Below are 21,777 nucleotides of genomic sequence, written 5' to 3'. Positions count from 1 at the left end.
GAACCTTTAGAAATAACAGATGAGGGGCTGAGAAGATAGCTTAGCAGTCTCTTGTCTGGCAAGCACAAAGACCAGAGTTCAGTCCCCAGTACTGCATGCCATGCCAGCCCCAAAACCAGGTAGTGAGGCTGAGACAGGAAGATCACTCACTGTGAGTCCAAGCTGCACAGCAAGACCCTGTACCAAATAATTTTTTTTTTTTTTTTTTTTATGGAACCAGGGATTGAACTCAGACCCTTGCACTTGCTAGGGAAGCGCTTATTCCACTGAACCATCTCCCCAACCCCCAAATAAAATATTTAAAAGAAAGAAAAGAAATAACAGATGGGAAATGACACCCTTGTGTTAGTGCCCAGGAAATTCCCTCATTTCATCTTTTGACGTGGTGACAGAGATGGTATTGGATGGAGCCTACCCCAACCCACCTGCAGATCGGCCCTAAGTCAGATGAGCTAAGCTGGAGTGCTACTAGGCCCTGTCCCAAATTGTAAAGGAAGACCTGCCCTGTGGTCTTTCTAAGGCCTTTTCTATCCTAAAAACAGGTCAAGGCTATTAAGGAAGCCTAAATCGCCCTCACTGGCATTTTTCTGTTTCTCCCTTAGTCTTGGTCTGTTCTTCAAGGAGGGACATTATATTTTCATTCCATTACAGAGGGTCTCAAGCCTAGGGATTCAGCTGATTAGCCTGCCATTTTATGTTAATTATTCATTGTTTTTCTCTTAGTAGCTTTCTGGTGGTGATCTCATCTATCCTTGCTAAGAAGAGCTGGGCTTGATTTCCGCTGATGATCCAGTAATGGCTTTAATTAAATTTTCTTCTCCCAGCATTCGAAAGCCTACGAGAATGGTACAAACAGATTTAGACTCCAGAAGCCAGCATCACTCAGCGAAAAGAGCAGGCCCCTGGTAAGTTCCAAGCGACTTCCGGTGAACACAACTTCCAGCCAGGGCTGCAGAGTCCCTCAGGCTGCAAGGCCTCACTGACCTTCTGCCTCAGAGACTATCACACATGCCATGGCCTTTACAAAATCTAATTTCTGTGGAATCTGAGTTTGTCCTGCCTGGCTTTGTTTGGATGCTAAGCTAAATTTCTTTGTGTCTTTTTTTTTTTTTTTTTTTAAGAACAGGAAAATTTGTTGGAGAAAAGGACTAGGGAATAGGAATAGTTCCTGAGAGACTGGAGGAGTACTGAATGGGTTAAAGTGAGCCCACTACTCAAGGAAGCTTTATAGAGCAAAACCCCAAAGCAGATATGATGTCAGTCAAAATTATGATCAACCAATAAGCTTGCAAGTCTAGTCGCTGAGGTAATAATGATCCAGTGGTAGGAAGGGCATATGGGTGACCTTTATTTTTTTCTTTTTATTTATTTGATAGAGGGTGTCACTATGCAGCTCAGACTTGTAGTAATCCTCCTGTTTTCAGCCTACCAAGCTCTGGGATCACAGGTGTGTGCCACCATGCCCTATCTTCAGTGGCCAGCTCGGCATGCAGTGCCAGTGATTGAGCCCAGGTCCTTGTGCTTGCCAGGCAGCCAGTTAGACCACCGAGCTATCTCTTCAACCATGGGTGACCTCATAACCTTGGTTCATAATTTGTAGTATTGTCATTAGTCTTGATGGGAGAGGACAGCCTACCCCTAATAAGATAATGGGAAATCTGCAAATTTGGCTACCTTGATTCTTATCTTCAGTTGCACCTTCAGTCACAGTCTTGATGTGTTCCCGTCTTCTCCACTGCCTCCAAGGGACCAGCCTGTCCCGAACCAGTGGGTCAGTCAACGAAGGTCACCTGGGGGAGGAGCGGGGAATTGAGGGGAGAAAGGACAGGAGATGCAAAGAATGAGGACAAGACAGGATTCTGATCAAGTCCCATTTATTCAGGGGAGGTGCTGGGTATATATAGGGGGTGTAGGAATGAGAAAGTCTCAGCTCTTGGGGGTCAGCAGGTATCTAGGCAATGGGGGAAGGTGCAACCCCTGCGGCATAGCACATGATTCACGGGGAATGGGCAAGGTGAGAAGGACCATAAACTTAACTCAGCAGGGGAATAGAAACTTAAGAAAACGGCTGACACTGTTATAAAATGGATACCAGTTAATGGCCTCCCACACCAGCCCACTATATTTCCACCTAGTTTAGCTATCTGTAATACTGCTCCCTCTGAAGAGGCATCCCTAACTGTGTTTAGGGGAGAATGCGTACAGTTTCCATCCAGCAGCTCTGAGCTGAGAAGACTGGAGAGACTGTGTAGCAAGACCCTGTACCAAATAAGTTAATTAATTAATTAATTAATTTTAAAAAGTTCAACAAGAGTCTTTAAATTCCTTAGCTAAAATTGTCCTTTAAAATCACCAAACTCTCCATCTTCTTACAGGTAAAACTAGAGGAACTCATGACAAGAAGTGTCAGACTTACAGATTACCTCCACCAATAGGGTGATCTAAGAGCCACCTGGTTGTAATCGCTGTTCCAGTCCCTGACGAGCAGTCAGTGTAGGGGAGACCGGTGTAGGGGAGACCGCAGTCAAGGGTCTTCTCCAGAGACCTAACCTAGTGGGCCTCAGCTAGAGGTCATGTTGCAATTTACCAGCTATAAACTCCCTTTATAGGTTCAATCTAGTAGATCCCAGTAAGTCATTTGTTGTTGGTTCATTCTATATGATTATTTGGAGTTCAGCAACCTCTAGGCAGAAAACTTTCCAAGAAATTAAAGCACGTACAATCAGGATGAGCACTAAGCTGCTGGCAGAAACTGCTCTTCAGGGACTGGAATAGTCATTGTAACCAGGTGGCTCTTAGATCACCCTATTGGTGGAGGTTATCTCTAAGTCTGATAACTTCTTGTCATGAGTCCCTCTAGTTTTACCTGTAAGAAGATGGAGAGTTTGGTGATTTTAAAGAACAATTTCAGCTAAGGAATTTAAAGACTCTTGTTGAACTTTTTAATTAATTAATTAACTTATTTGGTACAGGGTCTTGCTACACAGCTCAGACTCACAATGATCTCCCTGATTCAGCCTCCCCAGCACTGGGATTACAGGCATGTGCCACCATGCCTTGTTTCGGGGGCTGACACAGCACACCTAGTGTTCCAGGGTTGGCACAGCACACAGTACCGGGGATCAAACCCAGGTCCTTACACTTGCCAGGCAAGTGCTTAGACCACCAAACTACCTCCCTAGCCCTCTTGTTGAATTTTAGTAGATTTTACCATATTTCTTCCTTAAGGAACTGTAATATTGGTCAGATAATGGTATAACTGGAAACTGCCAGAAGGGGTGAGCCATTGGAGTCCCTTTTTATATCAAGCTTTTATTACTATATATTATTTTCATACATCCTTTGGTTATACTTTTCTGCTGTGTAGTTAAGACTAAGTTAAAACAAGACCTGTATTAATGAATATTAGCCTCTTGCCGTCTGTCTCAGTCAGTTACTTCTCCTCAGGCATTACTTTTGGAAATAAGTACAGAGCCGCTCAGCTCCTCAGTGTCAGCCACCAGCATGCTCACGGTCTTGCTTGAGTATGGGAACTTTTCCTTCTTTAGTGACTTGGCATACTACATATTTGTTCATTCTTGTCCTATGGAGGGTCCAGCAGTCTTCCTACTCAGGAGGTTGGGTGGCTCACCAGAGCTGTAGGATCCTGTAGAAAAGGTTCATAACCTCCGTCCTCATCAGACTTCACATCTTTAATCCAACCCCAAAGCAGTTCACGCACTGCACAGCTTGCTCCCTGCTTGATGGCCCCTGCATCATGCCTGTGGGTGGGGGTGGGAGAGGAGACACAGTGAGCAGAGAAGTCCCCCACAGGGCACTGGTGCCAGGGAGACTGCCTTTAGCAGTGGCATTGAGGCAGGGCTGTGCAGAGACAGAGGGGACTGGCCTACAAAGAAAGTGTCAGGCAGGGAGTGCGTTGTTGTGTGGAGCTCACAGGGTGGAGTTGCATCACAGGAACAGGAAACCATGACAGGAAGAGGGAATCTAAAGGACCAACCATTTTACAGTTGAGGAAACTGAGGCAGGGATGCCATGCCTCTGCTACACGTGGCCTGCCCCCATGTCACTCTCAACTGCTTCTCTAAGCTCCTTGCATCCCTTCCACCTAGTTCACTGCACTGAGCCTCAGGGGATCTTAGGTTTAGGGTTTTTGTTGTTGTTGTTTTGCTGTTCTTGTTTTTTGTGGTACCAGGGGTTGAACTCAGGACCGTGCACTTGCCAGGCAAGCACTTATTCCACTGAGCTATCTCCCCGGCCTCTCAGTTTAGTTTTAATGGTTGGGATTACTAACAGCTTTATCTCTCATCAAACTCTTTAAGGTCAAATGTACCAGATGAACTTCTTGCATTTTTCCCTTTACTGCCTAAGGATTTATTTGTGGCAGCTGACGATGCCTCTGGTTCCTAAATCTTAGTGAAATTATAAGCAGTGATGAACTCAAGAAATGCCCCAGAGCCTCTGCTCACTTCCAGGTTGGCACTTAGAGACCACATCCAGAGGAGGACAGTGAAGGTCCTGGGTGCCAAGGTGCTGCTGACTGTGAAGCCAGCCCCATACCACTTTGCCGCACCCATGAAAGCCTGTTTCCTCCCACGCCCCCAACAAGCCAGCTCCATATCTAGGAGCAGGCAGATCTCACACCAGGCCACCCAAGGGACAGGGTGAGACAGGGCCTTGTCTGCAGCTTCCTGGAGCAGAGTCCCCAGCCCAAGAAGGCCCTGATCCAACACGCAGGCCCGAGAGGCTCTTAAGTGCGGACTGTCGGGAAGCCTGCAGCCATGGCCTGTGCCCAACCCCGTGTCTCATCTGGCCAGGTGCTGCTTTTCATCTGGAAGGGGAGGCCGCAGTGCCCCACATGTGTCGTGGGGACCCACCATGGCTTTCCCTGTGTCCTGAAAACTACAAACCTAGATTGGGTGCCTGGACAAGATGGGCAGCTGCTGCAGGAGCCAAGCTGTGGTCACAGCCCAAAGCCAGTCCTGTAGGCAGTACCCAGAGGCACTTCACAGATTCAGGAAGGGCTGCAGGTGGCCCCAAAGCCTCCAGGCACATCTGTGCTTTGTTTTCTCTCTCTCTCTCATGTGCTGATTAATGACTTCACGAAGAGGTCCATGATATCCTGCACCTCTACCTGGGCCAGGATGTCCTGGGGGCTGCTGCAGCTGGTACAGCCAGCCTAGGTGTCCGGAGCTCCTTGTGTGTGGTCACCAGGAAACTTAATTTAGTAAAATTGCCTTCTAGAGCTCCAGCTCTAGCTCTGTCTTCCTCAGCCTTTTAGGATGGGGTTTTGGGAGGATGTTCGGCTGTCACGCCTGGGGTCTGTCATTTCATCCCCAGTAGCGCAGTCTACTGTGAAGGTGCAGTCACAGACCAGCTCTGAGGCCAGTCTGTCCTGGTGAGGGAGCCAAGCCCTGCAGCATCACACACCAGTGCTAGTGCCCACTATGAGTAGCACTGCTACAGTGGCATTTCCTCAGTGTCTGTTTTCCATCAGATGAGAATTCTGGATGTCAAGGGTAGGATGTAGAACACAGAGCCATTACTATTTCTTTTTCCTTTTAAATTTTTTTTAAATTTTACTCTTAATCCATTTTACAAGGGTTGTAGTAAGAGAAATATAAAACCTGTCAGATTTTGTGGAAAGTCTGAAATTCATGGGTTTGCCCTTTGAAGGACATTTTTTTTTTTTTGAAGGGCATTTTGGATCATTCTTGCTCTGACTTGGAAAAGCCACCCATGGCTAAGATTGCTCTCCACTTAAGGAGTGCAAACTGGGTCCCTTAGGAATGTCCAGAATGTCAGCTGTCATAAAGTGTCAGGATTGATCTAAAATTTTAAAATAATGTTTCTGGTAAACTATGTCCATAACAAACTCGTTAAAAAGTGTAAGTTCCTATAAAGAATTCCCTATTGATCTTCCTCAAACATTATACATACTTCCACCACTGAGTAACAGCTACTAGTACAGATTTTACCTTCTTTCTAGAAAAAGATCCTATAGTTATATGGTTATATAGATGGCTATTTAAACATTCTTTGAGGTCAAAATGAAAATCCAAATTTGAATAATGTTATTTAATACTCCAAGCATTTCCCTATTTTACTAAAATCTTGCAAATATTTTTTAACAATTGCAAAATATATCATTGTCTTAGTTACTTTTCTTGATGCTCAAACATAATACATGACACCCAAAACTTAAAGGAGGAGTTTAACTCATATTTTTTTAAATGTATTTAGTACAGGGTCTATAAGGTCTAACTACACAGATTGGACTCACAGGGATCCTCCTGTTTTCAGCCTTCCAAGCAATAGGATTGCAGGTGTGCGCCACCACATAACTCACATTTTTAATCCACAGTCAGGTAGCTCCAAGATTGGATGGCCAGCTGCTCACATCATGCCAGACAGGAAGCAGAGAAGGGAGGAGCCAGGGAGGGAGGTGAACTCTTCTGGGCCATGTCCCCAGTCCCACCTTTTCTGGTCAGACCCCGCCTCCCTACAGCAAGTCAGCTGTGACCCCCACAGTCTAATCACCCTGCCAAAGCCCCGTCCATAAGTAGATCAGCCTCCAGGGTTCATCTAGATTAAAAACTACAGGTGCTCATTTACATGGCTAAATTTAATTAATTGGCTAAATTTCTCTCTACTATGATGTGACATCTACCTTAGAGTACAAGTATTTTTTTAACTTTTCATATTACTTCTTACAAACGTGTCTAGAATTTCTAGATTAGAGGATGTTGTATGTTAATACTGTTTCATAAAAGCCTATGGATGGTAATGATTGCAAAACAGTGGCCAACTATGGTGAGTGTCACCCAACACAGCCTCAAGACTTTGAGTGCAAAGCAAGAATCGCCAGGTGATCCTGCTGCCTAATTCTGGCTGCAGTTGTGTCACCATCTACTCACTGGTGACACCTGCTTTTTCTTCTTTTTAATGGAACTTGTGTCCAGGACCCAGAGATGCAGTGCTTGCTGCTGCCCGATGGGAAGACCCCCATCCACCAGAGCCACATCGTCGTCCTGCCGGGGGACAGCAGCAGCATGGCCATCAGCTTCACAGGGGCCCTGAGGATCCCGGTGAGTTGTGTGCCTGGAGAGAGTGTGCAAGTGAGAGGCGTGGTCTCCAGGCAGCCAGGTGTGACATAGCATCAGAGTTCGTGGGGCAGACGTGGGGCATGAGCTGGGCAGTGCAGCCTTGAGCTCCAGGGATGCAAGTAGCTAAGAGACTTCCTCTACTTAATGTACTAACAGTTTTCTTAAGATTCATTTTCTCCATTTAGAAATTCAAAAAGCTCATAGACAAGAAGGGCTTTCCTTGAAAATCTAAACATCTGGCTGCTCTGGGCCAGCGTGCCTCAGGCCCCTCCCTCCCAGTGTCCACGGCCGCTCCCCAGCCCTGTTTCCACCCAGTGTCATGCCATCAATAGCACAGGCTGTGGTCCACTGTCCTGCATTTGAGTGGGAGACGCAATGAGCAGTACTGGAGAGGCGCAGGGCTCTAGGTCTCTGGATTTGTTTTGGCCTTAGAAAATTCTGTGGCCAGTGACAGTGGGCCCAGCCTTGAGGCCAGTGGACACTGCCAGGCTGGGCCCAGGGTGACAGAGTCAGGGCACCAGAGGGATGAGTGTTGGTCTCATGTGCAGCGTGCACTATCCATGAGGCAGAAATGAGAACAGTATACCCTGAACCTCAGAATACTTTGTGAAATTAAAGGGCAAGGACTGCCACTTCAGGCTGAGCAGGAAGACTGGGTCTGCAGCAGTAAGGTTGAGTCAGGCTGTCTCCTGCGGTGACTGTCAGGGCCAGGCCTGGCCCCTGGGGCCCTGCTCAAGCCTCTGAGGACCAGCCTGTGCACGATGCTGACTGTCATTTATTTTTGGTTTCTTGTTTATCTTTTGTTTTTGAGAGAGGTTCTCACTGTGTGGCTTGGGCTGGCTTGCTGCTTTGGCCTCCCAAGGGCTAGGGTTAACAGGCATGCATCAAGAAGCAGAGTTGAAATAAAAGTTATTTTAGAAACTGTGTGCTTAATAACTGCCCTCCCTGATGGTGTAGCCACCCCAAGTACTTTGGGCTCAGTAGGGTGCACTCTGTACCAGGGTGTAGTGTGGCCTGGGAACTGGGCGGCGCACCTGTCTTGACTAGTTCGGCTTTGGGGACTTCAGATTTCTATCTTAACAGGAGGCTGGCTGGGTGGGGGAGTCTGGGTGGCTCTTCAGTGAGGCCACACCCCACCAGGTCCTCTGGGAAGGCACCTGTGGACACAGCCTTCTGGTGGGAGTAGAATCCTTGCTGTTCACTGCACCCCTGCCAAGTCTCCCTGGGGCCTACAGCTCATTTTCTCTGCAGGGCGTGATCGAGTTCTCTCTATGCCTGCTCTTTGCCAAGCTCGTCAGCTACACCTTCCTCTTCTGGCTTCCACTCTACATCACCAGTGTGGGTGAGTGTGTTACCAGCACGCAGTGGGTCTTGTGTGACCTGGTGACCTCAGTCCCTCACATCCACTGGCTCCTGGAGTATGGGGACATGAGGACCAGACCTAGACAGGAGAGCAGCTGGACCCGGGGTCTGAGCCCTCAGGGGCTCAGTGCTGGCCCTGTCCAGGCTGCAGCTCCCAACCCCTGCGTGTCATTCTGGGTTACCGCTGCCCTGGGCAGGGAGGCTGAGACCCCCTCATAACCTGCCATGGAAAGCACTCCAGGGGATACATTCTGACTGGAAGGGGGGCTAACCATGAGGCCAGCAGCGATGCAGCTCTGGACTACAACAGAACAAAGCTGTGGGATAGACAGTGTGTCCGGGGGGGGGGGGGCAGAGCGTGGGTAAAGGTAGCAGCACCCAGGACAAGGTCACCGCTGGAGCAGTAGGAGCCATGCTGACGGTGGAGAAGGTTACCTCAGCCCGGCCCTTGGCACAGAGTCCAGAGAGTGAGCAGAAGCAGGTCTAGCTCGGGCAGGCAACAGGGCCAGAGCTGGAGAGCTAGGGGGGCCTGAGACAGAGCAGAATTTCACCAGGCGACACGGCACAGCTCCCAGCTGTCACTTTTCAAAGCCCTCCTCCACTGCCGGAGCTGGAGTCAGGAGGGCAGTCAGCCCTCTGTGCCTCCCTTCCCTCTGGAGTGGAACAAACTCACAGCTGCTCGTTGGTGTGAGTCCTGCCACACTGCCCACTGAAGGGCGCACCCTCACTCGGTCACCTGCGATCCTTTCACAGATCACCTCGATGCGCAGAGGGCAGGAGAGCTGTCCACGCTGTTCGACGTGGGGGGGCTATTCGGTGAGTTCCACACCTCCCGCCCCAAGCTGCAGGCCTTCATGGGGCTGCACACGGTAGGGCCTGGCTGGCCTCAGCTGTCCCTCAGCATGGGGGTGCCCTCTGCCAGCCTGGCCTCTGACCTTGAACTAGCAGCTCCCCTCCCTGGGTGGGTCACGCAGTGGCAGCACTTGGACCCTGGCAGGTAAAGAGCTTCAGGCCTGACCCCAAGATCACCCTGTGGCTTACCCAGAGGCCCCCACATGGGGGTGAGCCGCCCACAAAATGACCACCACCACTTTCCTCACCCATCTTCCTGGGCTAGGGATGAGGTGGTGCCCACCTATAGCTGCCCTGTCTGTTGCAGGTGGGATCCTGGCAGGTGTCATCTCTGACCGGCTGGAGAAGCAGGCTTCCACCTGTGGCCTGATGCTGCTGCTCGCTGCACCCACGGTCAGCCTCCTGCTGGCAGTGCTGTCCCCTCCACTATGTGTGGCAGGGGCTGCTCCTCCATCCCTGGGGACTCCCCCATGCATGCTCCTCCCTCGAGCTGCCCTGCATGTCCTTTAGGACTCCCACCTCACACATCTGCAAGGCTCATGCTACTCATAGGCATTTAACAGTTCATGATAGTGGCCAAGTGATTCCCCTCAGTGTGCCTCAGTTTCCTCTTCTGCGTAGCAGGACTCACAGTTGCACCACTGCAGTGTGGTTTCGAGGACTGTCACTGCTGTTTGTTACAACACTGGTGGCCCCTTATTCCCACACTTGCTGCTCCACTGAGCTGTGGCTGTTGCTCAACAAGGTGCAGTCCTCAGTCATCCAGGGACCCTGGCACCCTGCATGTTCTGTAGGTGGCTGGGCATGGCCCTCCGCCAGCCATATGCCCTTCTTCTTTGTCCACAGCTGTATGTATTCTCTGCAGTCAGCAGCATGGGCCTGGAAGCCACAGTCGGTGAGTGCCTGCAGCCCTGCTACTTTCCTTCTTTTACACACATTTGTCTATGCAACTTAGTATCAAATTCAGCTGTGTGACAGCTAAATGGTATGGCTGAGCAGCCCAAGCCCTCCCTCTACAGGACAGGCTGGCACTGACTCACTCCTGGGCCCAGTCTGGCCCTCTGAGTTGGGAGTGGACCCCTGGTCAGACTGGGAGGGCTCTAGGCACCCAAGGGCAGGAGCCCCTCAGAAGCTGGGGTAGGTGAAAGGCATGTCTCCTGCGGGGTTTCAGCAGCCAGGGACCTGCACCTGGCCATGACCAGAACCTTGTAGAGTGACTGCCATCATCAGCCAGGGAACAGGCAGGTAGGCCTGGCCTCCTTCTCCCAGCTGGCCTCGTGGCGCACTCTGGAGCCCATGTGTGGCTGTAGAGGACTGTGTCACTTGCTGCAGGCAGCACTTCAGGGTGTGCTTCTGGCCCTTAGGTGTCCCCTACTCCCTGCAAGTGGGCAGGGTGGAAGGACATGAGGGTGACAGTCCACTGAGCTCCTGGAAAACAGGCCTGTGGGAAGGGTGTGCAGTCCCTGCCAGGCCAGAGTCTTTTTCAGGAGCACAACCGGGCGGGCGGGGGGGGGAGCTCCCCTGCAGGCCATGAGGGCAGAGCATGTGGCTGTGTCCCCCCTCAGCCTCCCGGCTGGCACTTCCCACCTGGGCCAGGATCCCAGTTCCAGGCAATGAGCCCTAGCCTAGAAAATGTGTCAGAGTCCAGGGAAGTTATCTGTGTCTCCCCGTGGCCCCCTGGTGGCCACATGGCCTCTCCTTGCCCTCCTGCTTCCCGGGGCCACTGCAGGCTCTCCCAGGACACTGTCTGCTCTCCCTCAGCCATGCTGCTGCTCAGCGGGGCACTGGTCAGCGGGCCCTACGCACTCATCACCACTGCCGTCTCTGCTGACCTGGTGAGTGGCCCGGCACCTGCCCCATCGTATGTGACCGGGAGGGACACTCAGGGTGGGGCAGAGTTAAGTTTCCTCATGGGAATCGTTCTCACCTATGGGATTGTTTTGCAAGTCAGTTGAACATGCTGTTGTGGAGGGCCTGGGTTCCCTTCTCATTTCTATTGCTGCTGAGATCTTTAACATCCACTCTGCTCTCTCATAGGGCACGCATAAAAGCCTGAAAGGAAACTCCCACGCCCTCTCCACAGTGACAGCCATAATCGACGGGACTGGCTCCATAGGTACGCTCAGTCATCACCCCAAAGCTCTGTACATGGTGCAGAGAGGAGCTGTTGAATTCTAACAAGGGCCTGGTCCAGCTGTCCTTGTTAGAAAACTGGTAGGGTAAAGCAGGAAAAGGAAGCAGGCGGATCCCCACTGCTCACACAATGTTACATTCTCAGTAATGTCCTACCAGACTGTCTTGAAGGAGCATCATGCTGGTACTATGCCTTGCTGGGCTTTAAAAGAGACAGTACATATGCAAGCAAGCACCCCTAAGGGGACAAGCAGGCACGTGGCCATCCCAGGAGCTTCACCTTGGGCTTTTCTTGTGCCAAGCAGTCATAGCCATGCTCCTTCAAGGAGGGACTGTGACACCAGACTCCTGTCCCTGAAAAGTGGAGCTCAGGCTGCTAGGGATGCCCGAGCCAACCAGGAAGCCCACGTGACTACATGGTCATGGTCAGGATGGTGGGACCACATCAGGGGCAGCTCAACAGAGCCTACCCTGCTAGCCTTCCTGCTGCCCATGGCAGAGGCTTTGCCCTTGGCTGTCCTGTGGCCTCTGTGACCCCTCCTGGGTGTGGGGGGACACCCAAAGGTTTTGTCCAAGGATATGGAGTTTGGCATCCTTCCCACCACCACAGTCACTCCTCCTTGCTCCTCAGAAGCATCTGACAGCTGGGTGGGTGGCACCAGCTGTTGTAGCTACCCAGTAGGCTGAGGCAGGAGATCATGAGTCCAAATCCAACCTGGGCAACTTAGCAAAACCTGTCTCAAAAGAATGAAAAGGGCCGGGGAAGCTGAGTGGTAGAGAACCTGCCTAGCATTTGCAAAATGCTCGGTTCCATCCTGTTCCACAAAAACAAAGGAAAGGGCTGGTGAGATGGCTCAGTGGTCTAAAGCACCTACTTAGAACAAGCTTAGCAAAGCACAGGGACCGTGGTTCAATCCCCCAGCACCACATGCCAGCCAGCCCTGCCCCCTGGTGGACTGAGCTGGCCACACACACACACACACACACACACACACACACACACACACAAATAAAATTTTTAAAAAAACAAAACAAAGGAAAAAGCAATCGCCCAGCCAGCACGTCCCCTGTGCCCCAAATCTTGGCTCCCGCCATCCTTCCATGAAGCCTCCCCACACACCAAGGGCGCTGTGGCATCTGGAAGTTTCCACCTCCTCCCACCACCCTGTCCTTCCCCACTGTCCGTGCAGCCCCTGTGGAACAGAGCAGTCTTCTTCCCTCAGGTCACTCACCTCCGCCACTTGGTGGCCATCCCAGAAGTTCAGGAGTCACTCTCTTTGGGCCATGTCCCCTGTGAGCTAACAAAGGACTCATTGAAAGGGGCTAGGTTGTAGACAGGACATGGCAGGCCCCTGGGCATCACATTCATGGGCAGAACCAGGTCCTCACGTGCCTGAGGCACAGGCACCCTGCTCCACACTCTTGCTGCCATTCTCAGCTTTAGGTGACAGATCCAGCTTGTCCTAAGATGGGACAAGGTCATCAATGTTCAGAAGGACCCTGGCGCTGATCTCCACCAGCAGCTGAGCAGCCTCCTAGTGGCTTTGGTCTATTGGGTGATGTGGTTACTCCTCTGATATTCTCTCACAGGGACACCCCTGGCTCTCGGGACAGGCCTGGGAAGAGAGAAGGGAGGGGCTGATGCCAGGCCTGGTGGCAGTCCTAGGAGCGAATAGCCCACCCTTTTCCAGTTCTAGAAGAGCCTGGGCATGCTGAGCGCTAATCAGTGTCACTCTGGACAACCATTCCCCACCCCAGTTCTTTGTGAGTTAGTCTAACACCCACAGGGATGCTCTTTGTTCACACTAATTTGAAGGTCTGCTGGTAACATTCTATGGTAAAGCAGAGATCTGAGATTTTTAAAAAGGAGGCAGGTAAAAAATACACTTGTTTGATAGTGTTCTTAAAATGAGGGTGCAGTAGAGGTAGCAGCCGAGAGAGACCGGGTCTGCACAGAGAAGGCCCTGCCACAGTGCTCCAGGCTGTAGGAGAGAGAAGTGGCCAGTGGGAGGGGCGCAGGGCAGTTGGGCATCTCTGACCCTGGCTCTGTGGCAGCCAGACCAGGTCAGAGTCAGCACCACATGCACTCCTGCCACTTGGCAGTAAACGGTTGCCATGGAAACAGCATGCAGGCTTCTTCTCAGTCACTTCCTCCCCCCTCGGAGCTGCCCAACAAGACAAAAGCAGACAAAGACTCCAGCAGAGAGGCCCACCGCTTCGTGCGTAGGCTTGATGTTGCTCTTCTGCATGTGGAGCCTGAAGCTTTGCCCTGCATTTTTCCAACTTGATTTTTATTTTATCAAAGTAAAACACAATCTCACAGTAGAAGCCAGGTAACAGTGCTGCCCGCTGCTCAGCCCCGCTTCCGCAGCTGCTTGTTCTTCCGGTGCACCGGTGTTGAGCTCTTTCTTCTTTGCTTTTTCTTTTGTTGCTGTTGCTGGGGAGAACCCAGGGCCTCTCGCCCACCAGGGAACAAATGCTTCCCTGCGGAGCTTGCCCAGCTGCTTTCCTTTGCTCCCCAAGACCCCAAGCTCCGTGGAAGGAGACGAGGTTTGGCTGTCACACACTCCCTGACTTACCTCTGGCGATGTCTGTGCCAGTGCCACCTACTTTCCAAAGAGAAAATCAGCTTCAGCTAGACATTCTGGTTTTCCTTCCTGTTTTTAGTTTGGTTTGTTTCTTCTTTCTGGAAAACACTGGACTATTGGACTTCCAGGATTAACTTTCCAGCGTCATTTCTTTTCCTTTCTACCTGTCTTCTTGTTCTTTTCTTATTCTTGGCTTCACTTTTTCCCCATGCTGTACTGAACACTTCATTTTTCTGCCCTTTTGGTCTTCCTTAGCTGCAGTGTTTGCGGCATATATTTTGTGAAATTGCCAGTAATGAAAGAACCCAATTTCATCCACAGAAATAGAAATACTTTAAGGCTCAACTTCATCTTCTGCTAGCTGAGATACTAGTTTCCTGGGGATTTTCTCCCCGCCTTTTCCCAGCTTCCTGGCTGTCTTTTGCATGGGGTCTTCCTCAGATGCGGGTGGGCCTCAATTGTCCCCTGATGCTTCTGTGGGGTCTTTTCTGTGGAAAGCATGTTGACTCTGGTCTCCACAGTGTGGCTCACTGGGCATGGAGTCCCCACTGCATGTCCCAGAAACACAGGAGCAGTGCCCACTGTCCTCTTCCAAAGCTCCATGCCTTCTCTCCTCTGCCTTTCTCTTTGTGAATTTGTGACCTGAGAGTTGATGATGGTCTTCTTCATGGTGTTTGACAAGCACAAAGTTGGTGACCCTGTCCACCTGAAGGTATTCTTGTCTTTGAGGAGCAAACTTCCATTGCTCTTCAGGCTGTGAAATAGTGACTATAGTGAAGCTCTCGAACAAAGTCAGCATCTTACAGTTGGAGGCACTGCCGGCTGCTCTTGGGTGTGGAATCTCCGCCAGTAACCGCAGCTGTAAAATCGCCCATGTGTCTTGCCGTGCATCCTCCCAAGCACACCACCCTGCACTTGTGCTGGGATCGTCCCAGTCCCTATCAGGAAAGCTTTCCAAACAGCTGCAGTGAATGCCTGAAGATACATATCTTTGGACATTTTGGAGGATAGTGCTTTTTTTCATTTTTATAGTTTCAAAAGAATATTTTAGCATAATTATAGGCTTGCAGAAAATGTACAAAAATAGTACAGAAACACCACAGGCATTGTAGTACATTTGCTTTATGCTGCGCCTCATATTTACACACTCTGCACATACTCCTAAGTACACACATGGGTACTTTCTCTGAGCTACTGACAGGCCTTCTACTCAAGTTACTCAGGGTGTTCTTGCTGAAGATAGATTCTCTCATGCAGCAGCTACAGTGCACAGTCAGCATTGGAAAGCTGACATGGAGAAAGCGTTAGCACTCAGTGCTTGTTCATGTTTACCAAGTAAGAATTTCATAGTGCAAGAGTAGCTCCCAGGGTCATGCATTGGACTCGGGTTTCTTTACATAAATTCAATAACAGTGACAATAAACATCAGATATTGGATCTAAATATGAACATTTCAGAGTTCAGTGGGTAGATTTAGGCTTGGTTCCAGGGGTGGTTTGTGCCATGTCCCTTGCCGTCACTGAGCATGATTAGCCTTTCACCCTGCCCATCTGCAGGTGGCACATGAAGGTTTACCTTTCTTTCCACACAAGCAGGATGTTGAGCTTGTTCTGCGTTGCTTGTCCACCTCAAGGGTTTAAATGGTCAGTGGCGAGCCCTCCTCAAACCGCCGGCACATTCTCTGTCCTGTTTCAGGAGCAGCCCTGGGCCCCCTGCTGGCTGGGCTCATCTCCCCGTCTGGATGGAGCAACGTGTTTTATATGTTGATGTTTGCAGATGCGTGTGCCTTACTGGTGAGTTGACCCACTGTCAGCCCAAGTGGCTCCACGGAGCGTCTTGTGGCTGCTGGCCACATGCTGCAAACTTCTCCCCAGGAGGTTTGGTCCAGGTCGTGGCCTCGGGTTCCTTCTTTTGCTTGTGAAGAAATCTGTATGTGTCAGGAAACAAGTAGGTGGGCCCAGCACCTTTTAATCTCAGCAGGGTGTAGGAAAGCCACAGTGCAAGCTCTTTTTTTGCCTCCTCTGGGCTAGTGTGACCCAAAAGGTCCCCAGACCATCTTGTACACAAGTTCTGCCTGTCACAGCAAGCCTGGCAGGGACAGGCCTGTCAGAAGGAGCAATGCAGGTCACGTCCAGAGCCGGGCAGGGCAGGCAGGGCCTGCTGCCCACATGAAGCTGTGTGTCTGGCTTTCCTCATGTATGACAGAGGACTGCGATCATTAACTTCTGAAGAGGAAGGCTGATTTGGGCTCATGGTTTTGGAAGTTTCTGCCTGTGATGGGTCAGTCCTGTCACCTTGGGCCTCTGGCAGGGTGCACAGTATGGTGGGAGCGTGCAGCACAGCAAAACTGCTTGCCTCATAGTTAGGAACAAGGAGGGAGAGGAAGGGGCTGTCCCCCAGAGATGTAGAGGGATTGAACCAGCCTCTTCCCCAGTTACTGAGAACTTAGATGTGTGTAAACTTGGAAAGGACAGTATAAAAGAGTGGGGAGGTCCAAGTCAGTTGCATGGTGCCAGAGGGAGCAGCAGCCTACATGGGTGAAGTCTTTGGACAAAGTGCATCCAGGGGCATATGTCCTTTGTGGAGGAAGTACCTGCTACCAGGAGGTCCAGGGGTCTGCTGAGGATGCACTGGCATTGGTCTTTTCAAGCCTAAAATGCGCTTGCTCTTGGAGACCAGCATTTGTGTCACCTTCCACCCCATCAGGCAGAGGCTGGGGCCTCAGCCACCCAAGGCAATGCCTCAAGGTTCTGGGAGATCGAGGGGACCCAACCACTGTAGTCCATCACCCAGGTGGAGAGGACAGCTCTGGACCTATACGACTGGCTAGGCCCACAGTGGCCAGTCTGCAGGAATGGCTAGAGTTGGAGTTTTGTCCAGCAAGGTCTGACTGGCCACCAGCTCTGAGTACCATATCTCCCTGCCGCAACCCCCTCCCCCGATCTTGTGAACCTGTCTCTGGGCCAGCCAAGAGTGTAATCCACAGGAAACCTTCCCATTATTGGTAGCTTGAATGTACAGACGCTGCCAGAACCCTAGGCCCTGAGGAGATGACATTTCTTCCCTGTATATCCCTGGCTGAATGTGGCGGGGGTGGTAGAGGTTAATAGACCCCAGCACTCCACACTGGCACCCCACTGCCCCAAAGTGCCCTGCACTACACAGGCCAGGGCAGCCCTCCCAGAGGGTTAATGTGACGTTTAGCAACACAGAGGAAGTGAGGTATACTTGGTGGCATAGAAAGCTTGTGAGGTGGTAGAGGGGCAGGGCAAGGCTGGGGTTGCTCCAGGTTCAGCTGCTAGCACTGTGCAGAACACAGTCTGGAGGTGGCTATTCACCGGCGCTCCCACTATCACCATGACTGTGGACCACCCTGTCTCCATTATCTTTTTTTTTTTTTCCTGTTGGACATTTGTGGTTGGACAAGTTTTAACTGTTCCAGACCCAGAAGTAATGCCAGCTAAAGTTTACTGTAAAAGTCTTGCTTTCAGTTGTGTGTCCTGGTTACTCCAGGGACCTTGTGAGAGACAGCTGGGCCCCGGCCTGCAGGCTGGGCACCATGGCATGGCCCACGGTGCAAGGAATGGGCAGATTCATGGCCCGGCAGGCCTAGCTGGGTCTCAATAGCTGTAGGCTTCTGGGTGACCCCAGGCCCCACCTGCCGTCTGCTTAGGTCCCTGGGTTCACAAATGCCCTATCTTTATCCTTACAGTTCCTGGTCCGCCTCATCCACAAGGAGCTGAGCTGCCCTGGACCAGCAACGGGAAACCAAGCTCCGTAAGTCCACACAGGCCCTCTATTAGGGACTAAGGCCATTCCAGGGCCACTCATCTGCCTCCACACCTCTCTAACAAGAACAAACTCACCTGTCCTTAGTATAGCTTGTCCCATGCATGTACTTTTGTGTCCTCCCTGATACAGGCCTCTATGTGGGCAACTATGTCAACCCTCCAAGCTGCAGCAAAGAGACAGCAGGGAAATTGCCCTGTGTGGTCACTGCGAGCCAGGAGTTCCAGCCAGAACTCCCGTTCTGGCTGCTGTCACTACCTCCCTCCATCCTCTGGTTCCTGCTCCTGCAGCGGGCCCTAGGATAGGGTAGGGGTCAGAGAGCTGGGCTGCGTGGGGTCTGTATTCCTGCACCTGCAGCACCAGCCAGGGGACCTGTTGTTATGCCATCCTTTTCTTTCAGGCTAAAGGAACACTGACCGTGAGTCCTGTGGAGGAGCTTGTCCTGTCCTTCACAAACTGTCCTTTGCACAACGCTAAACAAGGATCCTGTCCTGCCTAGAATGACACAGAACTGAGCTAGAAACTCTAGGTCTGAGTAAGCTGACAGGCATCCAGGACAGCGGTGGGCATCACAGGGACACTGCAGTTGCATCTCGAGCCCAAGACGACACAGCCGTCCAGCCCCAGCTTCACAGCCATGCAGCCCCTGGCTACCCTGATCTAGCATATGCCAGTGTTGGAGGTGACCAGTGCCCTTGGGCATAGCCTCTGTCAGGTGTGCCAGTGTTGAATGCTAAAGCCACAGCCTGGGAGCTCCAGCCATCGCGTCCTTTCCTGAGCCCACAGGTGCTGAGGGAGGGGACAGATGTGGGCACAGGGACACCCCAGCTCCACGTGGCTCTGGGAATTGTGGGCACTGCTCAGAAACCAAGACAGTTCCATGCATCAGGAGTCACTCGGGGGTTTCTCCCATTCGTCTGTGCCCAGTGCTGACCTGGAAGCTGAAGGTGTCCAGCGCGAATGACTGAAGCAATGAGCTAGCAGCGCCATGGAGGCACCAGGGCGCAGTCAGAGCTCCTGCTGTCCAGGGCCTGCCATGCTGTGCGCTATGGGTCGGGTCCAGGGAGGCCAGACGTGGACTAGAGGCTGCCTCTGAGACATGCACCAACACCAGGCTGTTTCTAAGTACACACCACGGGGGTTATTTATTTAAAATGTATTTTGTGTTATGTAAGGTTTAAGACATGTAAGTGGCATTTTGTTATTTATTAAGATAAATTACAATGGTTCTCTGATCATTTGATTTTTGGGGTTGGATCTAGCAAAATATTTATCTGCCCTTTGAAATAAAATGGGTATCAGAAAAACAAAAATGCAAGCAAAATACACAGAGAATGAGTCATTACTGCTCGTGTGTGGCTTTGGTCTCCCAGGACTGGATCCACAGGAGTCTGGAAGAACAGGGCTCGCATCCAAGGAGCTCTTCCTTAGCATGAGGCTCAGCCGAGGACCCAGCAAACCAGGCACTTGGAGATTTTATCCTAACCTTTGTCCTTCACTGTGAATGACACGACACACACAGGGCAAGAGGAGGTGTGCTTGGAGTTGTGGGGTGTGTAGTCTCTGCGCCCCAAGTATACATTGTCTCCTGAGCCGGTGACCATGTTCTGAGCATGACCCCACTGCTGTGACACTACGGGGCCTGCAGGGGTGGCCGGCCCATCCCGGTTCTTCTGCTGCTCTCTCGCTGCTTTTTTAGATGTTACTAACACATTTACAGAATTTCCTGCTGAGAATGAGGTCACCGGGACCACTGAGTGATTATAAGTGTCCTCCAGGTCACTCTGCATGGATCCTTTGTCCTTCTGGGCCTCCACCTCCAAGAGAGGCCACCTGCCCTTCTCTCCTGGTACACAAAGTGCCTGTGCCCTTCCTGGTGTTCAGCTGCAGCATTAAGTGCTACACCAGGGGAGGGTGGGCCATGGAAACGTGGGCTGGGAGCACAGAGCACTGTTTAGTAAGCCACATTCTTTGAACAGAGCCCATGCTGAGCCCTCTTAGGAAGGTCCCAAGCAGCCAGGTATGATGGTGCGTGCCTGTAATCCCAGGCAGAGGCAGGAGGATCCCTGCAAGTTCAGGTCCAGCCTAGGCTATAAAATGAATTCAAGGCTGGCCTGAACTGCATAGTGAAACCCTGTCTCAAAAAGACAAAAAATGTGAAAGAAAGAAAGGTCCCAAGGAGACCCTGCTGGCCATCTGTATTGCAGCAGGAAGCCCTGGGGTCACAGCGGTGTCTTCCCAGCTCCACTTACTCAGTATTAGAAGAAAACCATCACACAGAAAAAGAGCAGCCATACTTCCCCAGGCCTTCCAGGCTCAACCCTGAGAGTGAACACCTTTGATATGATCAGTGGGTTGGTTTGGGTTTGTTTTTTTTTAAAAGAAAAAAAAAAGGAAATGCAGCCATATTTAAAAGCAGTTTAGCTGAAATACCCTTCATGAAAGGAATGTTTTGCCATGACTCTTCAGGGGAAAAAAAAGTATGATTTTGGTACAAAAATAATCCTCACCTTGAACAGTGGCTAAGACAATCCCATCTACAAATACCTGATAGGAGGCTCCCATGAAAATGCACCTGCTGCTGGTGGGGGATGTCCTTGAGGTGTCCCATTCAAGGGAGCATTTGATGCTAGGACTAGCAGTCAGAGGAAGAGACACTCCTGCTTCAGTCTACTGAGGTACCTGGCCAGCTTCAGACCTGTGCTCCCTTGTTCTGTCTGGAGAGAGCAAAGCAGCCCCCAGTCACCAGCATGGAAAATCCTCTGAAAATAAGTTCTTCCGAAAGTGAGCCAGTGCCCCTCAGCCAAGTCCTGCCTGAATACCGCAGATCCTCCTGGCCAGCTGCACATCCTTGGGGAACAAGGTGACTTGGCCAGCGTGTAAGAAAGAAGAGGAGAGTTAGGCTGACATCACTGGAGAGGCAGAGTGGCTGACTCAAATGGAGCAGAGCATTTGGGACTAAGAATGTGACAGTAGCAACACAGAATGACAGTGGCTGGGCCTGCAGGACCTTGGTTGTACATCTGTGAAACAAGTGGCTCTTCATCTAAAATTTGCACAAAGGATCAAGGTAGGAAAGAATGTCCTGTCAGAAGAAAATCAAAGACATGACCTGCTCCAGAGCATAAAGAAATTGCTCTCACTGAAGATAGTTTGCATAAATAATCACCAGGTGAATGGGTATATTGGCTAGAGAAGTTTCTGAGGCTTTTAAAAATAATAAAGCTAAGAAATTGTTGAGCAAACCCATAGACTTAGTGCCAGCTGTGTGTCAGTTGACAAGCAGCATCCAGGGACAAGAAGTATTGTGTCCAGAAGGCTGCATCTGAAACATCTCCAGCACCATTGTTCATGAGCAGGAGCTTGTGTTGGAGGTCGTGGTGAAGGCCTCTGTGTTGATACTCACCATAAAATGGATGGGTGGGTGTCCACCAAGCTAAAATTTTAAAAAGGCATAATAACTCCATTGCAGGGGGATAAAGTGATTTCTATGAAGTTACCATTGAGTTAAATTTTATCATGTTACTCACTGGCTTTGAGACTTCATTTCTTAGTTCATGGCCATGACATTATAGTGATTTTTTGTTTGCTTTGTTGATTTTTGAGACAGGGTCTCACTATGTAATTCAGATTGGCTTAAACTCACAATGTCGCCCCGGCTGATCTCAAATTCACAGTGATCCTCCTCCTGCCTCAGTCTTCCAGCTGCTGGAATTACACACCTGGGCCACCATGCCCAATATTATAGTGAATTTTTAATCATAATTAAATTTTTCAAGTTTTTATCTGGAACATCACACAAAGAACACACAGGCACAAAATTTTAAACATTTTTGTCCTTAAACCACAAGCAAAAACCAGTATTTTATCTCATCCTTTTTTTTTTTATGTATGTAGTACAGGGTGAACAGAGTCTCACTACACAGATCAGACTCGTAGTGATCCTCCTG

The 21,777-nt window shown here is 50.6% G+C and overlaps 1 protein-coding gene across 5 annotated transcripts in view; it reads left to right on the top strand.

The window, feature by feature from the left end:
- The window catches only part of Slc37a1 (solute carrier family 37 member 1), a 66,209-nt gene extending 46,882 nt beyond the window's left edge, over nucleotides 1–19,327 (top strand). For 4 of the 5 annotated variants that reach the window (XM_023716027.1, XM_023716026.1, XM_023716025.1 and 1 more), the window contains exons 10-20: nucleotides 825–905; nucleotides 6,960–7,085; nucleotides 8,355–8,445; nucleotides 9,219–9,281; nucleotides 9,625–9,710; nucleotides 10,164–10,212; nucleotides 11,079–11,152; nucleotides 11,355–11,433; nucleotides 15,734–15,831; nucleotides 17,751–17,815; nucleotides 18,228–19,327. In XM_023716027.1, the coding sequence (XP_023571795.1) occupies nucleotides 825–905; nucleotides 6,960–7,085; nucleotides 8,355–8,445; nucleotides 9,219–9,281; nucleotides 9,625–9,710; nucleotides 10,164–10,212; nucleotides 11,079–11,152; nucleotides 11,355–11,433; nucleotides 15,734–15,831; nucleotides 17,751–17,815; nucleotides 18,228–18,243 (828 nt within the window). In that variant the 3' untranslated portion in view covers nucleotides 18,244–19,327. Of the gene's footprint in view, nucleotides 1–824; nucleotides 906–6,959; nucleotides 7,086–8,354; nucleotides 8,446–9,218; nucleotides 9,282–9,624; nucleotides 9,711–10,163; nucleotides 10,213–11,046; nucleotides 11,153–11,354; nucleotides 11,434–15,733; nucleotides 15,832–17,750; nucleotides 17,816–18,227 lie in introns of those variants that run through there. The other variant, XR_002821275.1, reaches the window with a different exon arrangement.
- The last annotated feature ends 2,450 nt before the right edge of the window (nucleotides 19,328–21,777 follow it).

The sequence above is a fragment of the Octodon degus genome, unplaced genomic scaffold (genome assembly GCF_000260255.1).
Source record: "Octodon degus isolate 3935 unplaced genomic scaffold, OctDeg1.0 scaffold00045, whole genome shotgun sequence".
NCBI classification, from domain to species: domain Eukaryota; kingdom Metazoa; phylum Chordata; class Mammalia; order Rodentia; family Octodontidae; genus Octodon; species Octodon degus.
The sequence above is the reverse complement of the archived record's forward strand: the minus strand, read 5'-3'. Positions and strand labels throughout refer to the sequence as shown.